Genomic DNA, 19,148 nt, shown 5'->3' with positions numbered 1-19,148 from the left:
AACATGACATTTTTGATTCTTCTTTTTAAAGTATCTTATTTCTGTAAGACTTGGCCTTTTAAAACTGCAATGGCTATATTTTTCATAGTTGCTTTAACTTGAAGATATATTTTTTATTTTTCTCCCAAATGTATTCTTATATAAAATTTACAAAACAAAAAGTTGGTGATCTGAGAACTAAGAGTTAGTGATGTCTTAAAATCAAAAGTTTTCTTTTAGAAAATTCAAACTTCAGAACTAGTATATGTAAAATTCATTTACAAAGGAGTATTTTTATAATAAAAATATTACTTTTTATAATAAAACTTTATTTTCATGGTAATACATTTTTAATGTTATATGGTTATATTTCAGTAGCAATCACTCTGATTGTAAAAGTTCTACTCAGAAATTTGGCAGTGACTTTCAAACATGAAGAGATGGCTGTGTTTTTCTAATTGTAATAAACATCAATAAGAAGTTAATATATTTCTGAAGTTTTCATCACTGAGAGTGCTGTCAATTATAAAGAAATGAAACTGCAATGAAGGTAGCAATCTGGGCGTCTAGATTTATGATAATGCATGACTAATCACTCACTCTCTGTGCATACACAGTGTTTGTTCTTTCTTTCTCTTTTATTTCTACAAAATGTTAATGCACTGGAAGATTGCCATTTTCTGAACCTGTAGATTTAAGTTTAGATACAAGTAATAAGTCTTGTGACTTAAGTTCCACAAAAATGAATTACACACCAACACAACCCAACCGCAAGCATACTATTTGAATGACATGGAAGTATTTTAATGATCTGATTAATCTAGAAAATACCAGTTACATAGTTTACTTAGGATGGTGGTTTTCTGAGAATAGACTTCTGCACTCCTTAGATTCTATGGATGATTTTAAGATACTCATTATTTTCCTCATAAAATTACTTTATTTGCTGGAAATTAAAAAGGAAACAGTGATTAAATTCTTATTTATTTCAGGCACAAAACTGAACATAATTTATTAAGGAAAATGCTCATAAACTGTTAGTGTTTAATGCAAGTCATATTTTTAAAGCTCATGTTACCCCACTTCTAGTGACAATAAAATCTTAGCTTCTCTAGCAGCACATACACTATAAATAGATAGGGCAATGAAACCATACATATAAAACAACAGGGCTCTGTACAAGGCGCACACCTCACAAAAAAGCCATGATCATCCATATTTTGAATGTATGTGATACCACATAGCATGTCTTAAAAACAAGAAGTGTTCCTATTAGAGTTTGCCTACCTAAAGATTGATTCATTTCTAAAACTGACATGATTTTTTAACCTTATACAAATTGTTATACGAAGTATGAACTGCTTGCTTTTGTGATATGTGTAGTATGACAAATGAATCTTCTAAATTTTCTAACTCTCACTTGTAGCCTAGAGCTTACATGAACTTTTGGTAAGAGAAGAAAACATCATTATAAAAAGATGCAGTGTTCCCATTAGATCATGCTTAACTTTTGTTGACAAAAAAACAAAACAAAACAAAATAAGATCAACAACAACAAAACCCAAAAAACAAAATACCTGCTCATTCATTCTTGAATTTCAAGATTATAGTAACTAGATTCTCCAGTTTGATAGGATGGTAGTTGAGAATGACCCTTCACTTGTAGAACTTAAAATGAAATACTCTAAATATCAGTGTCTTTTTATAGAGTGCTGTGTCTGCATTATCATCTGCTTATTTTAAAATTGTGGTATTTTGTATGCATATGAGACAAAAATTGCAATTTAAGTTATGTCATTCATTTTAGAATATATTTTTAAAAATTTAGTTTCCATAAAGGTGCCTTAGTGGAATTCTTTTTAACATAGGGAAATTACTTCTAACCTCATTGACATGTTCATAAGTTGTTGATTATAATTTCTGTGGAATTAGTAACACAAATGTTATCAAAGTTTTTACTTTCAGTTTCTTTAATTTTGCGCACACAGTGAGACAAGTTCTCAGGGGATTGAATTCTCATTTAATTTTCTGAATTGGTTATTTATACACTTGAAACAAAAATAACTCCCAATTCTTTTCATAGTTTTCTTTTATACAAGCTTTCCAATAACTCTCCAGGGTTTATAATTTTAATATAGAAAGCATTGAATAAATTTCCTCTTTTTAATAATCTTCATGTGCTTCATATTGTATAAGAAATGACATTTTTGAAAGTTGTATGTAAGATATGTTAAAATATTAATATATATGTATGCTACTAATACTAATAATGATAAGTGAATAGAATCATATTGAGTATAACACAGTGACACATTTTACAAAGAATTATATGAATTCTTTTAAGAAACAGGGTATCACTACATTGAATTGGTGTTCAAATCCAGAGCCAATGGTAGAGTGCTGGATAAAACAAAGGTTGTATATATATTATCTAATACTTTTTTAAAAAATTTTTGTAGTGCTTATGAGAAGGGGCAAGCCAAGATGATCTTTCTCAACCAGACTTGAGAACTGACTTGAGTAATTACTGAGATTAAATTTTAGTGCACTTTATAAAAAATATGACTTTCACAGAAGTGAAGGAATACAATATATGATGGTGGTTACACTGGTAGAAATATGTATTGCCAGGAAAATGTGAGCAAGAGATTTAGAAATGACTGCACAGCACCGCATCAGAGAATATGGTAAGAGTAACATGATTGATAGTGTTTCCCATATAAATAAAATCTTTAAATCTTCTTGTAGAAATAAATGGGGGGAAAGTGCTTTTCTTTTACCTTAATTTCTATGAAAATATTTCTTGATGTAGACCAAGAGACAGTAAAAATAATGACAGTTAAAAAGAGAAGACATTCATGCATTTAAGCCACCGTTAATCTGATTCTAATACAAGGCAGATCATTAATCTTTTGCAAAACTATGATTCTGGCCACTTAAACTCTTTTTAGTGCTTTTCATGAGAAGGGCATGATAGGCCCTGTAAATTTGGGATTTAAGATGTATTTCCAACACACTAACTTAGACAAACACTTTTTGAAACTCCAAATATACAATAAAATCCTTTGCTTTGGAGAAATGATGACAAGCCAATCAAGGAGAAAAAAAGATAAACACAGGGTCCTATAAAGTTTATCATAAATGACAGAGTAGAGAGATGAAAACATGACATTTGCCTATGTGTCATCTTCAGTCTTAATGATGTGGAACAGGGTAACATTGAACAGGACCTGGTGGCCATTGTTCCAGGCATAAAGAGCTCTATCTCTTGCATTGTAGTCAAGCATAGATATGTGAAAGTATTGGTTATGGAAGGGGATGTCCGTGTACTCATATGTGGAAGTTTTTGTGGAATAGGAATAATACACTTTGGCTCCTGTTAAGTGGGAATTGGTGACGTACAGAGTCCCACAGATCATGAAGGATTCCCCTGCACTTCTCTTGGGATAGCCAGTGCTCCAGCTTTTCATCACCTCCAAGGTATCTTGATTAAGCTGGCTGATGACAATATTGCCTGCATTCTGGTTAGTTGCATATACAGCCCACAGACCAATTTCATCAGCCATTAGGTCAATGTCAGAGAATCCACCCCATGTATAGGGGTACACATTGTGAAAACCAGCGTACTCCAGGCTTCTTTGGGCTAGCACTCTCCCTAAGTCAAAGCTGTACTTGATGATGATATTACTCTGATATTTGTTAAAATAGAGAGAGCCATTGTAGACAACATGGTTAGTTCCTGCCCACTTGAAAGGGAGGTTGTATGTCCTTGATTCAGCTCCACTCACAAAGTCTGCAATGGACTTGTATTCACGAACTATTTTATTGTTGGTATAACTGTCCATATACCAGACCTGAAAATAAAGAAGAAGAAGAGAGAAAGAGAAACAAATGGAATGATTAAGTCCTGGACATGTATAAAAAATTCAAAACAAAGACAGTTACAGTCAAAGTTTCAAGTATTGGATGTCAAATGTTCTTACTGGTTAGCCATTGAAATATCATAGCATATGGGCCTTTGTAAGGGTATTTGTAAGGAGGCAAATGGCCCAATATGTAAGGATGCTATCTGCCAAGAATGACAAGACGAGTTGCATCTTTAGAAACTGAATGATTGAAATCAAGAATCACAGAGTCCTCTGACCTCCATCTGTTTGTGAATATACAAACATGCACAAATATATCTCTTAGAAAGTGACATTTGTTTGGAAAAGAAATCACTGAATTTACTACCTTCAAATTAATTTGTTTTGTTTTATTTTCTGTCTAGTTCACACCTATTGCTGAGTATACCCAGCATATATTTCAAAGAACATCTTCTGATGTAGCCATATGATCAATAATAACTGTAAGGTATTATCTTTGTCCTGAACCTTGCCTTACAAAAATGTCTATTTTATTTTACATGCCCAACTTATGTTTACGTTCTAGTTGCCACAACCTTCAACTAACAGTTACTCACTTAATTATGTTGTAGGCTTTAGTAAAAACCAATGTATTAATTTAATAGCAAATCTTAATAGGACTATAAAGAATTTTAATTCATAATGAATTCATTAGTAAGTATAAATATATCGGTTCCTATTATATTTAATTCCATAATTACAGGTATTGTCAACCATAAAAATTCCTTCACTATTTTAAGTGTGTTTCTTTTACAATTGTCTCTAGCAGTATATTGTTTTACATAACGAACTGGTTCACTACACAGTGCTTTTTAAAAAAAAATCTAAAGATCGTATTTCTTGTGGAATGTTCAGGGAATTTTTATATGCTTGTGATTTCTGTTTCAAGCATGAAACAAGAAGTATTCAGTGATAATCAGGCTAGACTACATTGAAGAATTTTAAGAGGAACATATCCCTAAAATAGGTTTGTTTCACACCTTAGATATATTAGCAGTTCTAGCTGGAAAATATCAAGAAATAATATGCTTTACATCAGAACCTATATCAGGAAGAAAAGAAAACTGGCGGGAAAATAGTACAAATGAAACCTAATTGTAAGCAAAAGTATTTGTAGAAACAACATACTCTGTTATTCTTTTCAGATGCTAAAGGATCCGTCATCCAAGCACCAAATCGAGTTCCAGATGTCTTGACTGTGATGGGGCCTGTGATTTTCATCAATTTGCCACATGCTGAAATAAGAGGAGCATAAACATATTGGTTGAACACAGCCAATGAGTCTAATACACAAACTCAGACGAAAGCAAAGGGGGGAGGGATAGAAAGCAAAGTAAATCAATGAAATCAGTACACATGTTCTGAGTGAATGAGCACTGTGTTGGTTTTAATGTATTTAAAATCCCTAAAGGGGTCATGGCTTGTAATGTTAATGCTCTAAGTGTAAGGGTAGTAAAAATTAATATATTATTTACTGAAAATATATTCTTCTCTTATACAATATAAACCAACCAGTTTCCTCTCCCTCTGCTTCTCCACCTCCCTCTTCCCCAGATCCACCCCCTCTCTTTCCACTGAGAAAAGAGCAGGCTTCCATGAGACAACAACCAAACACACACACAAAAAATGAGATACAATAAGACAAAGCAAAAATCCTCATATCAAGGCTGGTCAAGGCAACCCAATGGGAGGAAAAACGACCTGGGAGCAGGCAAAGGAGATTCACACAGACACTCCCATTGATAGGAGTCCTGTGCATTTGATTATCAGATATCCACATCTTTTTGCTTCTCTTATATTTTATTATCATGGAAAGTATACAAGCTAGACAGAACTATGAAGCCTGATTTTTAGTTAGTTTGATTAATGAACACGTCCATTGAAATATATCCTTACAAAACATTAGGACTGAAAGTTCACTGAAAGGTATAGAGTTATGAGGTAACCACTATAGAGATATAAGGGCATGAGTGAGCAGTCAAGAACATGCATAGAGCAAAACCTTAAATCTCAGGACCATAGATTCTAAGAGAACACATAATGAAAGTTTCCAGAATCCAACATATAATGAAAAGCACTATTTTCATTAAGAAAGTATGTGTGTATGTAATATATGTGTGTACACATAATAATATTTTATACATATATGTAACCAGTTTTGCTGTAAATAATTCTTTAAAATAGCTAAGGATGATGAATACCAGAACCAAAACCAAAGGGTAAGCAACTTCTGTGGAGACAGCACATCAAGTGAGGGATGGGGTTGCCATCCCACAGTCAAAACTCTGACCCATAATTGTTCCTGTTTGAAAGAACTGCATAGATGCAAATGGAGAGAAGCCTGAGGAAAAGAAGGTCCAGTGACAGGTCCAAAGTAGGATCCAGCTCAAGGGGGGGCCCAAGACCTGACAGTATTATGGAAGCCATGGAGCACTCACAAAAAAGGGACCTAGCATGACTACCCTCAGAAAGACCCAACAAGCAGCTGATAGAGTCTGATGCAGAAATTTGCACCCAACCAATGGACAGAAGCTGCTAATCCCCATGGTTGAATTAGGGAAAGCTGTAAGAAGCTGAGGAGGAGGACAACCCTGTAGGAGGACCAGAGGTCTCAATTAACTTGGACCCCTGAGATCTCTCAGACACTAAAACACCAACCAGGCAGCATACACCTGCTGATATGAGGCCCCCAACACATATACAGCAGAAGACTGCCGGGTCTGGGTTTAGTAAGAGAAGATGAACCTAACCTTCAAGAGACTGGAGGTCCCAGGGAGTTTAGAAGTCTGGTGGGGTGGGGGTGAGGGAGTGGCGACATGCTCATGGAGAAAGGGGGGCTAGATGTGGGACAGTCAGAGAGTGAAACTGGAGAGAAATAAAATCTGGAGTTTAACATTTTTAAAAAAAGTCATTTATCTTATGTATATTTAAAAACAATTTGCCTACAAATGTGTACCTTTGATCTAAACAAGGTAATAACATTCCTGTGCATTTATTCTTTTTACTTTATATTTTCTCTTGGCCTTATGTTATATTTTTTTCTATCTTCCTCTGCCTAGTATAAAATTAAGTGTCTAGGTCATTACTGCTGGTTCCTGTATATTTGGAGAAAGAAGAAATATTCAGGACAAATCATGAACACAAGCAATCTAGATTGCACCTTATTTTGTCTCGTATTTCTCCCTATGTGTTCCTCACAGAAATAATTTGTAATTGGCAGGATATCAAGCTGAATAGTCAGGAAGATGGTGACTGAGAACATGTTCTTCTTTGTTATTGAAACAGTAACTACACATTCTGGAATCCCAACTATTTCATGATACCTGAATTGAAATTTTTTTAAAGAATTTTCCTTGGAAGGAATTAGATTTGGTGACATATTTGCATACTTTACAAATTTCTTTGAATTGTTTTACAGATTCCTGAGACCCAGACAATCAAGACTGGGATAGTGGTTCTATAGACTCTTTGCCATTATCTATCTATCTATCTATCATCTATCTATCTATCTATCTATCTATCTATCTATCTATCTATCTATCTATCTATCTATCTATCTATCATCATTTCTCTCCCTCTCTATTATCCATCCATCCATCAGTCCGTCACCTATAGCCTGAGTATTAAGCCTGGTTGAAATAAGGCAGTTGAACTTATTATAAACACATGAAAACATATGAGCAAAATAGAATCCATCTGGATTAGAAAGACGTTAATGTATTTTGAATGGACTGAGTTGAGTAGATGATATAAATACACGGTATGTGAAAGTGATGATGACACACATAAACATTTATAAATAAACAGATGACAATACCCAAAAAATTTCCAGTGTACATAGATTGAAATGAAAAGACATTCCCCTCTCTAATTAAACCAAAGCACAATATATGTGTTTAGGTTTTTATGTGAAAGATGAGAACTTATTCTTGATTAGAATGATGGACTGATGTCTCCTTTTATCTCCTCTATTTTCTGATTTCAGTAAAATTACAGTGAAGAAACAGCAATAAATGTATGTTTTAAATCCTAAAGACAAGGAAAAGTATACAAAGAACTAACTACTTGTGAAAAGCTTCAATAAATTTCCCAAAGCCAGCGATGATGGAGAGGGGTCATGAGACATTTAGACTAAGATGTGACAGCTTGTACAAAGCAGCAGTGGCTAAAGAAGGAGGGGCAGTACCTTGAAGAAGTGAACTATGGACTCACAGCAGTATGGAGAGAGAGCATTGGAGTGTTCTAATAAACTGAGTGCATGTGCAGAACTTAATGCATGTTAAGGCTCATTGATCTTATTTTCTTCCCTAGATTGTGGTCTCTAAAAACAGGTCACCACATATGCAAAATGTGTGCTAGTTACCCTCAAAGGTTTAAAGTAGATAATGTATATTTTGGAGGTTTGGCACAAGCTCCTCCTGTTTAATAACATAGCCTTTCTGCCTGTTATTCATAGAAAGAAGTCCCAAGCTCTATGTAAATACTCCAAGTGGCCAAGTAGATTATTGCTCAAAATTGTAAAATTAGAATAACACATAGTTTTAAAATTGTGGTTAAAACAATTCTGATAAAAAAAAAAAAAGAATCCAGAAAGCAGATGAGTCTCCCTTCTTCCTTTAGACACTTTGAGCCTAGAATTTGGACAGTGAGAGATTCATTTGGAAATGAAAACTATGATTACATTTTAAAAAAACAGACAGAAGATTGAAAAAAAAAAAGAGGGAGGTGAAACAGAAAATATTGATTTCAATGTTTAAGTAAGGTTTTTAGAATAAGAAGCGACAGAAGACCAGAAGAAATCATCTGTATTATGTAACAGAATTACTGTGAAATACAGGATGGCTAAAAACAAAGTGAAACTGAAGATTTCCAAGGTATTTAAACTGCTTTTATGTAAAAAAGGAAGAATTAGATTGGAATCAAGCTTTTTAACACCATGCTGGATAATGGAATGCAAAAAGCATCTATGTCTTTGTATTGAACAAGAAAAAAAAAAAGACAACATAGGATCTTTTCTGATGTGTAAATATTCCAGAAGCATATTTGCTGTGCAATTTTCTTAAGAAATTTCTTGAGGATTTATTGCAGGGAACAAGTTAGTAACTCAACAGAGGCAGACATGAGACCAGTAAAGCAATGACTTCTTACATAATGAGAACTGTGCAGGAGACTTTGAGAAATAAACATCTCTAAGAGGAAGGTCTCTCAAAAGCTTTGTGGAAATATAAGTTAATGCAGCCATCATGGAAATGAAAAAATATTTTTACAGATATGGGTATATATATATATATATATATATATATATATATATATATATATCTCAAGACAATCACATCATATGTAGCTCAGTCTGGCTTGGAATTCACTGTGACCTTGAACTGAGAGATCCCATGGCTCTTTTCCCCAAGGCTGGGATTAAAGATGTGCACCATCCCATCTGGGCTTACTGATTATTCCATTTAATAGCACAGATATTACGGTTCTAGATTTAGAAAGGAAGAAATTATATAGCACAGCTTCTAGGGAAGAATATAACGTGATCATAATATTGGAACCATTCACATTTAATGTAAAAAATTTACTCTACTGATACTCTTAACTATTCTCTAATTATAGAAAAGACAAAATTACCCAGACCCAAAAGGATGTACTCACTTATAAGTGGATATTAGCTAAAAAGTATAGAATACATACACTACAATCCACAAGCCCAAAGAAGCTAAATAACAAATGGGCCAGTGGTAGACTCTTGACTTTCACTTAGAAGGGAAAATAAAAACATCATTGGAGGTGGATGAAGGGAATGACCTGGGTGAAGGAGGAGATGGGGAGGGCCATGTGAATGGGTAGCAATTAGAAAAGAGCTTGGGAGAGAAGGCCTGCAGAATGGGTGAAAATCAGCAGCTGGGAGGTATTGGCATCACTAGGACATGCCAGAGACCTGGGACTGGGGAGGCTACATGGAGTCCATGAGGGTAAATCTAGGTGAGATTCCTAGTAGTGGGGGATATGGAGCCAGAAATGGCCACATCCTGTAGTCTGGCAGGACTCCCTTCCAGTGGAGGAATAAGGACACCAACATCACACAAAACTTTCTCCCCAAAATTTGTCCTGCCTACAAGAAGTGAAGGGACTTATTGTAGGAGCAGACACTGAGGGAATGGCCACTAAATGGCTGGCCCAATGTAAAACCCATCCAAGGATAAGAACCAATCCCTGAAACTATTAATGGATGGTATTCTGTTACGCTTACAGACAGGAGCCTAGCGTAACTACCCTATGAGAGGCTCCACCCAGCAGCTGATGGAAACAGATGCAGAGACTCAAAGCAAACATTGGACACAGCTCAGGGAATCCTATGGAAGAGTTGGGGGAAGGATTAAAGGACCTGGAGGTGATAGGGACTTCACAGGAAGACCAATAGGGTCAACTAACTTGGATGCTTGGGGGCTCCCAAAGATTGAACCATCAACCAAAAAGCATACATTTGTTGGGCCTAGGCCCTTGCACATATGTAGCAAATGTGCAGCTTTGTCTTCATGCGGGTACCCTAAGAACTGGAGCAGGGGCTGTCTCTGCTACCTGCCCATGGATCCTGTTTCCCTAACCATGCTGTCTTGTCTGGCTTCTGTGGAAGATGATATGTCTAATCCTGTAGTGACTTGATATATTTGGGTGGGTTGGGATCCTGGGGGAGTTGGGGAAGAGGGTTGGGAGGATTGGTTGTGTGAAGCTGGGACTGGGAGGAGAAGGGAATGCTATGATTGGAATGTAGTCGAAGAAAAACAAAGCAAGAAAACAAAAATCCAAACAAACAACCAAAAACAAAACAAGGTCAAACAAACAAACAAACAAACAAACAAACAAAACAAGCTGTGAGGTCCAGGGTTACATGATATGGGCAACTTCTTGGTGCAGCCACTAAGCCAGCAACAAGCACTTGCTTTTCACTGTTAAAATAAATAAATAAAAATATAAAAATTTCCCAAATAAAGATGAAAACATCTGAGTCTTAAAAGTATAAGTACTTTGATTTTTAATCAATATCTGTGAGTTGCCATAAAGCATGCAAGATAGAGATATATTTTTAAAAAGCTCAAGCAGATGTTATCTAAATTTTCAGTTACTAGAACAGGAACTCATTAAATAATGTCTATGATTGATTTTCAAACGTAGAAAATAAACATACTATTCAAAATGCTAATTTAACCAATCTAAAACCCTAAAATTAAACTGTTAAATTTGCTAAACTCGGGATAGAAAAGCTCAAAGAGAATGTTGGTTTCCATGCTAAGCCCTTTAAATTTTTAAGCATACTATTTTTGCCACATGTGCATATTTAAATTGCCATTTAAAATGTTAAAGTAGGTGCAAAAATGCTATAGACACTAAATTTGAAAAGTTAAAAAATGCATTTATATACTGCCTGTTGAAAGACCATTTCTAGGTTTTATGTGCCATGCAATGCTAGGAAGTGGATAGAAAGAGAAAGAAAGGGTCACAGACTGAAGAAACAAACTTGTGAATAGCCTGCATTTTAATATTTTGAGTCCTGCAAGGCTTAAACTGAAATTGAATGTTTTAAACTTCCAGCTCCATTTTACAGTTGACTTAGCAAGTTCTCTGACTTTACCTCTATAAACTTCAAGGAATAAGAATACTGTGAATTGTAACATTTATCCATATATTTTCTATAACAACAAATTTAATCTTTTTTTTTAAGAGACAAAAAATGGAGAGGTATAGCAGAAGGGGAGAGGCACAGATGGAGATGGAGAATATACTGGAGGAGAGGGAGGTATATAAATAAATTAAGATTGTTTCAAAAGTATTAAGGATTGTATTATTTTATATTAACTAAGTTTACATATAATACACATAAATGCATGTGCATCCACACACACACAGCTTAAATAAAGTTCTGCGATACCTAACCAAAACCCAAGCACCAGGTATGAAAATCTAGGAGCTTCCCAAAACAGTACAGGGTATTATGGCTTTCTTTGGTTTCCTCTTCCAGGTTGATGGTGGATTTCTATTGCTGGCGATATCACGCAGTGATTGGAAATATCCGAGCTGAGTATTACCTGAAAGCTCCTTCCCCCGGGACCAGTTTTTATAGAATCAGACGTGGTATGCAAACTACCAATGGAGAGGAGCAATAAATTGTCCTATCTAGATGATACATATGAATATCAACAGTAATTAGCATGGTAACATATTCCCAAATGTGCCATATCTTGATGATAACCAGCAGGTCTCTAACTCCATGCAAGGCCTACTCAATAGGAGGGAAAGTATGCTTGGTACCAGAAACCTAGCCAATACCTGGGGCTACTAAGGCTAAAGATTTTACTAAAGAATTGATACTGTTGCTTTACTAGACCAGCTTAATTACTAACTGCTTCTAAAACACTAAAACATTTATTCACAGGTTAAAGATAGCTTTCACCTCTCATCAAGGAAGCACTATTATCTATAGGGAGCATAAGGAGACCACTACAGAAAACCCACCTGGGTGGGAAAGACAACAGGGAGAGGAAGATGGGAACATGATCAGTTATTGTAGAAGTTGGGGGAGGGGCAAGGACTGAAGCCCTGAGGGCCAGCAGAAAGAATGAAAACAGTCAAGCTCAGGAGATAGGAAGTTGGGGGACTCTATAGAATATACCAGAGACCTGGGAGGTGAGAGACTCTCAGGACTCAAAGGGAGGGACCTTAGATGAAATGCCCTACAGTGGGGATAGGGAAATTATAGAATCCACCTCCAGTAGAAAGGCAGGGCATCAGTGGAAGGATGGGGTTTCTATCCCACAGTCAAAACTCTGACCCAGAATTGTTCCTGTCTGAAAGATCGGAAGGAACAAAAATGGAGAAGAGCATAAGGAAAAGGAGGTCCAGTGACAGGCCCAAATAGGAATCCAGCTCAGGGGGAGCCCCACGGCTTGACACCATTACTAATTCTATGGTGTGCTTACAAACAGGAGCCTATATATGACTGCCTTCTGAAAGGTCCATCAAGCAGCTGAAAGGGTCAGATGCAGATATTTCTACCCAACCAATTGACAAAAGCTGGTGACCCCTGTGGTTGAATTAGGGAAAAGCTAGAAGAAGCTGAGGAGGAGGGCGGCCTTATAGGAAGACCAACAGTCTCAACTAACCTGGACCCTTGGGATCTCTCATACACTGAGCCACCAACCAGGTAGCATACACCAACTGATATGAGGCCCCCAACACATGTAGAGCAGAGGACTGCCAGGTCTGGACTCAGTCAGAGAAGATGTATCTAACCCTCGGGAGAATTGGGGCACCAAGAAGTGGGGAGGTCTAGTGGGCTATAGAGGTGGGGACATCCTCGTGGGGACATCCTCATGGAGACGGGGCGGGGTTGCATGTGGAACAGTAGGAGGATAGGCCGGGGCAGGGATAAATACTGGACTGTAAAAATAGATTAAAGAATAAATTAAATTTTAAAAAAATGTTAAAAAAACAAAACAAAAAAACAACACAAGTCATGAACTACAGCTCCTGAAATCTCTTTGTTGTGTCCTAGCCTTTGAAGAAGAAATGACTTTCATAGGACTACTATATTTTTTAAATTGATAGCTAAACATTTTCATATAGAACCTTGGAACAACTTGAATATCTTAGTATACATTTATAATTTTATATAGATGCTGAACTCGTCATAATTTACAAATATATACATTTTTAAGGAGTACAAATAAAATTAACTTACAGTGAAAAAAAGAAAAAAGAAAACTAAAACTGATTAAAGTGTAGAGAACCACTAGTTATGGGGTGCGCACTCCCAGTGAAAATATTTATAACAAAATCCCTGCACCTAGTGCTCAGGGAGCAACATGAGAAAGGCATGGAAAGACTGTAAGCGTGAGAGGATCAGGAAGTCTGCTGTGAGGTTGTGTTTCTTAGAAAGAATAAGAAAGCTATATCCATGTTCACATCATCAACATGGCTACCTAACCAAGACCTGAACAATGACACACCAGTAGACATAGAAGGAGAAATCTTATGGGTTCCAACAAATAACTACAGACAACTAATGGCTTTTTAGAGAGGCATAATTAACCTTCCCCAGGATGAGTATCTTAATTAGATACGCAATATCAAATGGTTTGTCCTGAAATCACCTATAATAAGCAATGCTAAATAGACTTGCTGGTTTTATTTATATATTTATGAGTATATGAACACACACACATATATGTGTGTGTGTATATATATATATATATATGTGTATGTGTATACATGTATGTGTATATATGTATGTGTGTATATATATACATATACACACATACACACACACACACACACACACATATATATATATATATATGTATAGCCAAAGAAAAAGGAGGTATGAATTTGAGAAGAAGTAAACAGGGGTAACATAAGGGAAGAAGGAAGAAAGGGAAATGAGAGGGTTTGGAAGGAGAAAAGGGAAAAGGAGAAATGACACAATTATATTTTAATTAAAATTTGAAAATCGTAAAGAAGATAAGTTGAATATAGTTATACTTCTAATGAGTTACCACAATGTGGTCCTGCACATATTTTTTTATAATTATATTTCTCATGAGTTCTCACTGTGTGCTACAGCACATATCTTTATTTGGGATTTATATTTTCTGTTTGATCACTTCTTGGCCTTTAGTTAAGTGCAAGTGTAGTATGTGTTCTTATCAGTTTAATAAATTGCCTGTTTGAGAAAACATGATTTGCTGTTACATAAGGAAAGCAAAATAATCTTGTACTCTTTATTTCTGTAAGTTTTCTTAGATAATTTGGTTATATTCATATATAATTTTAAATATGTGTAAATGAATATATTTACAAACAAGGCTTCAAACAGATATTTCAAACCAGTTCTTTGACCAAGGAGAATCCATGCACACTCATATAACTTATGCTTTGCTTTCTCTGGGTTATTGTGCCTTTATTATTGACCTGTATGTTCAGCATTCTCTCACTGTTTCCCATCTTTCCATGACTCACAATGTGCAATGCTTGACTCTGTCTTCCCTTGTTTGACCTTAGTCCATCATCATTTGTCATCTGGAGACACGTTTCTTTCAGTAAACTAATTTTGTAACATTAATCTATGAGGCACACTTGAAGTAAAGTATAGCTGAATTTTCATGTGTTTTTAAGGTTTTTAATCTGAAATAAGTGCATGCATTCAAAATTGTAAAATCCATCAAGGTTGGGAAGACTTCTAACTTCTAGACTTTCAGCTTGATATGCAATTTGTAATATAATCAATAAGGACTCATCCATTGGCTTATGAATCGAAGGGATGTTTACTTACAGTTTTAGCTTAATTAGCATACTAAAAGGTCAGCTGGGAAAGGCAGAACTTTAAAATGGTAGGTAATTGATTGTAGTTTAAGAGAACCACCTGAGTTTGGATCTGGATTATATCGTTACTCTTTATAGACCTAGAACGATTTCCTAACCTATTCTCTCTTGGATAGCAGAGGTAATCAAATAGCTTTCATAGTGCAGTAAAAAAGATTAAATGAGGAACACGCTAAATATTTAGAATAGCATTCAGTATACAGACAGATACTTTAGATATATTAACTATTGCATGTGTTCCTATTAGGATTCTAAAATTGATCAAAGAACAGTCCATAACATTAAAATTGTAAAGCCAATGTGATTGTTTGTAAGTTTTGTAGATACAATCTAAAATCACAAAAGAGTTTTAAAATGGAACATCAGGGAATCAAAAGATCTGCAAACAACAATTTTAAAAGAAAATGCTATCGACTTTATGGACAATAAACTGTAGAGAGATTGAAGAGTAGGGAGAAATGTCCTCTATGAATTGTCATATTATTTGGGTGAGGCATATAAAGCAGTGATAGAGAAAGAGGAAAGTTTGTATACTTGGGTGTCTGCTATTAAGGGTAAAGTTGATAGAAACCAAGTTTGGCTTAGATGTAAAGATAGAAAGCCCAAATAACGTGATGTGGTTGTGTAATACGCAAATGTGTGGATTGCTCAGTTGAGCAGAGTTAAGTGCCATTTACTCAGAAAAAGAGATAGAGAGGAAGAAGAGGAAAAATATGTCAAGACGCCAGTGAAGGTAGTTTTAAACTGTTCATGATTTGGCAAAGTATTTGGTGAGAAAGTATGTACAGATGCCCCAGTAAGAAGCACTTTGGATATTTGTGAGTACTGTGATGTTAGTGAAGGTCTGAGGGTACATTAGCTTCATGAGTGGCATACACCAAGAAAGACAGCATCAACAGAACTCTACAAATAAGCATCTAAGAGACCCAACAGAGATTCTCTGGAAGAAGCTACAATAATATGTAATCTGTATAGTATTATGGACTGTTAGTTTTGGGAGTAGCTTTCTGAAAATACTTTTTACCGTAAGAAATTGAGCTTTGGCATAACCTTGCAACTGAGTTAATAACATGTTTTGACATCTTTAAAACTATATATATAAATACACATGGCAGAGAAAGAGAGAGAGAGAGAGAGAGAGAGAGAGAGAGAGAGAGCAAGAAAGCAAGCAGTCGGGAAGTTCAGGATAACCTAAAAAAGAAATATCAATCAAAAGGCAACATGTGGATATGGCATGATAACACATACTTGCAGTTTTGAGTGCTTTTCTGGATCAGTAAAGATTTCGCTATAAACTGTTAAAAATAAATTAAAACAGGAGATTTCTCATTATTTTCTTATACCATACATTCTTTGCTATATAGTACAAAGACCCTTGTTAGGAACAGATGGAAGGCAAATGGAAAGAAGTAAAGAATTTAAATTTGGGTTCACTCTTGGTCTAAATTATCCCAAGAGGAAGAATCTGTTTCTTTATCAAGGCATCACTGAATATAGTAAAACAGTTCCTCCGAAGACTGTGTACTGACCTGGGATGCATCCCATCTTGATGGTTAACAAGACTCTTTCAAAAAATAGCTGATCTAGAAATCTATTGCCAAATTCAAGATTATGAAGATTTTCTCCTATATTGGTTTCTAAGAGTTGTGTGGTCTCAGCTCCTGTTTATGTTGTGGTAATTTTTATAGATAGAAATTGAGAGTTGTCTCAGTCCTTATAGATGGAGATCTATTGACTTGGCTGTGGAAAGCCTTTTGGGGTACCGCTTGCAGGAGTCTGACATTGGCCAAGGATAAGGAAATGGGCTTCAGGCAGCAATCTGACTTTGGAAGTAAGCTCAGGCAGGAGCCAGACATTACGGCATAATAAGGAAGTAAGTTCTAACTTTAGGCTGTAATAGGGAAGTAGGGTAAGGCAGGAATTTTAGTCTTAGGGTGGAACTAGGCCTCAGGCAAAATTTTGGGCTTGGAAGGGGAAGTGGGCTCAAGTATTCCGTCATTAGGACAAGCCCTGTCATGGGAGTAATCAAGGGACTTCGCTTGCAGCTTTGTTAGTTCCTTATTGTACTGCTTGCCCAAAATAGTTGCATGTAATTAAAATGGTATAAAAAGTGGATTGGAAAATAAAATTTGCCTTCAGTCTCAGAATTGACTGGGGTCATGCTAAAAAAAAAAAAAATAGCTGTAGTTTTTAGTGCAAAGAAGTCTTTGTGATCATGACATATGTAGAAATTGACAAATCATAATTTGAATGAGAGTTGATTTAAGAAAAATGATAAACCAAATGGCAGCAACAGGCGTGTCTTTTTTTAGGAAAAATAAGGAGGGATGGGGCGGGGCAGGAAGGCATGTGCTCATTGAAATTATGTCTCTCCTGTCATTTACTAAAGACAAGTATATATCTAGGAATCATGTGGTAGAGAGGGAACAATGAAAGTTGTTAAAAATTGAAATGAGGTAAATAAAATCCACAAGTAGATAATAATTGAATTTACTTAGTATCTGTAAGTAACCATGCCTCCACTTACCCTTTAATATGTACGTGTATAAATTAAAATGAGGCACAGAAACAAAAATTCTTCCTGTGTACTTAGGTGTGCTAAGGTATCCAGTATCAAGTCTGGTTTCCCATACATGTCACATTCTAGAATCATTATACAATTCGATAATGCACTTTCGGGAGAGGACTGTCTAAAGTCTGACGTGATTTTGTTTTGTTTTGTTTTGTTTTTCCTGCTAAGTGTGCATTGAATTGATTCCCGGTCAAGGCCAAGAAGCTTTTGTATGCCAAGGGGGACAAAGTGTTGTCTGTAGTCATGGCCCACCCAACCAGTAGATAGATAGATAGATAGATAGATAGATAGATAGATAGATAGATAGATAGATAGATAGATAGATAGACAGGTAGATAGATAGATAGATAGATAGATAGATAGATAGATAGATAGATAGATAGATAGATAGATAGACAGAGAGACAGACAGATAGACAGGTAGATAGGTAGATAGACAGGTAGATAGATAGATAGATAGATAGATAGATAGATAGATAGATAGATAGATAGATAGATAGATAGTAGGTAGATAGATAGATAGATAGATCAATAGATTAGATAGATAGATAGATAGATAGATAGATAGATAGATAGATAGATAGATAGATAGACAGATAGACAGGTAGATAGATAACAAGTCTCCACTGTGGCCGTGTGGCAGTCATCACTATACTGTTACTTTCAGGTGGGCATCCCCTGGAAGCAAACAACACTGGACAATCTCTCAGTGTTGATTACTTCCCAAGAGAAACTTCCTTTGAAATCGAAGTCATTGATTTCTGAGGCTGAAATTTATCTTGTCAAAGTCAGTAGAATTAAATCTGCAGGAATTTATGAAACTGGCTACTTTCCCAGTCATAATTTTATGGGCTTTCATATGAAAAAAATATAGGCATCTTCACAGTCTAAAGGAACATTGAAAAAAGTGAAACAGAACAATAAGTGATTTTTGTTCCATGACTTTCCCAAGCTAGCTTTTGTTCAAATGAATCATTGTCTTTACTCTCACTTTCTAGAGAACAAGTGAAGCCAGTCAGGAAAGATAATTTCCCCAAAGTGCCTGGAAGACAAATGTTCACATAAAGGTGGATGAAGACAGAAGGAGGTGGAGTCTTGCTTCATTGATTTCCCCTGCCACCACCCGTCCCCCCACCCCCCGCCCCGTCTATAGTGAGACCTATGGAAATGTCAGCATGGACAATATTCTATATGTGCAGAAAAAATATAGAATAAGTTATTAAGAAAAGTGGTCATTTTATTTCTCTGATGAGTTTTGTGCATTCATTTTCTATTTCAGTTATCACCTATCACCCTTTGAGGAAAAGATACAAT

The 19,148-nt window shown here is 35.7% G+C and overlaps 1 protein-coding gene across 4 annotated transcripts in view; it reads right to left on the bottom strand.

Moving 5' to 3' along the window:
* Positions 1-248: 248 nt before the first annotated feature.
* Olfm3 (olfactomedin 3) overlaps positions 249-19,148 on the bottom strand; it is a 221,687-nt gene continuing 202,787 nt past the window's right edge. For 3 of the 4 annotated variants that reach the window (NM_153458.3, NM_001286750.1, NM_153157.3), the window contains exons 5-6: positions 5,013-5,119; positions 249-3,833 (exon numbers count right to left, since the gene is read on the bottom strand). In NM_153458.3, the coding sequence (NP_703188.1) occupies positions 3,156-3,833; positions 5,013-5,119 (785 nt within the window). In that variant the 3' untranslated portion in view covers positions 249-3,155. The remainder of the gene's footprint in view (positions 3,834-5,012; positions 5,120-19,148) is intronic. The other variant, XM_006501418.2, reaches the window with a different exon arrangement.

The sequence above is a fragment of the Mus musculus genome, chromosome 3 (genome assembly GCF_000001635.26).
Source record: "Mus musculus strain C57BL/6J chromosome 3, GRCm38.p6 C57BL/6J".
Lineage (NCBI taxonomy): Eukaryota > Metazoa > Chordata > Mammalia > Rodentia > Muridae > Mus > Mus musculus.
This window is presented reverse-complemented; position numbering and strand designations above follow the sequence as displayed.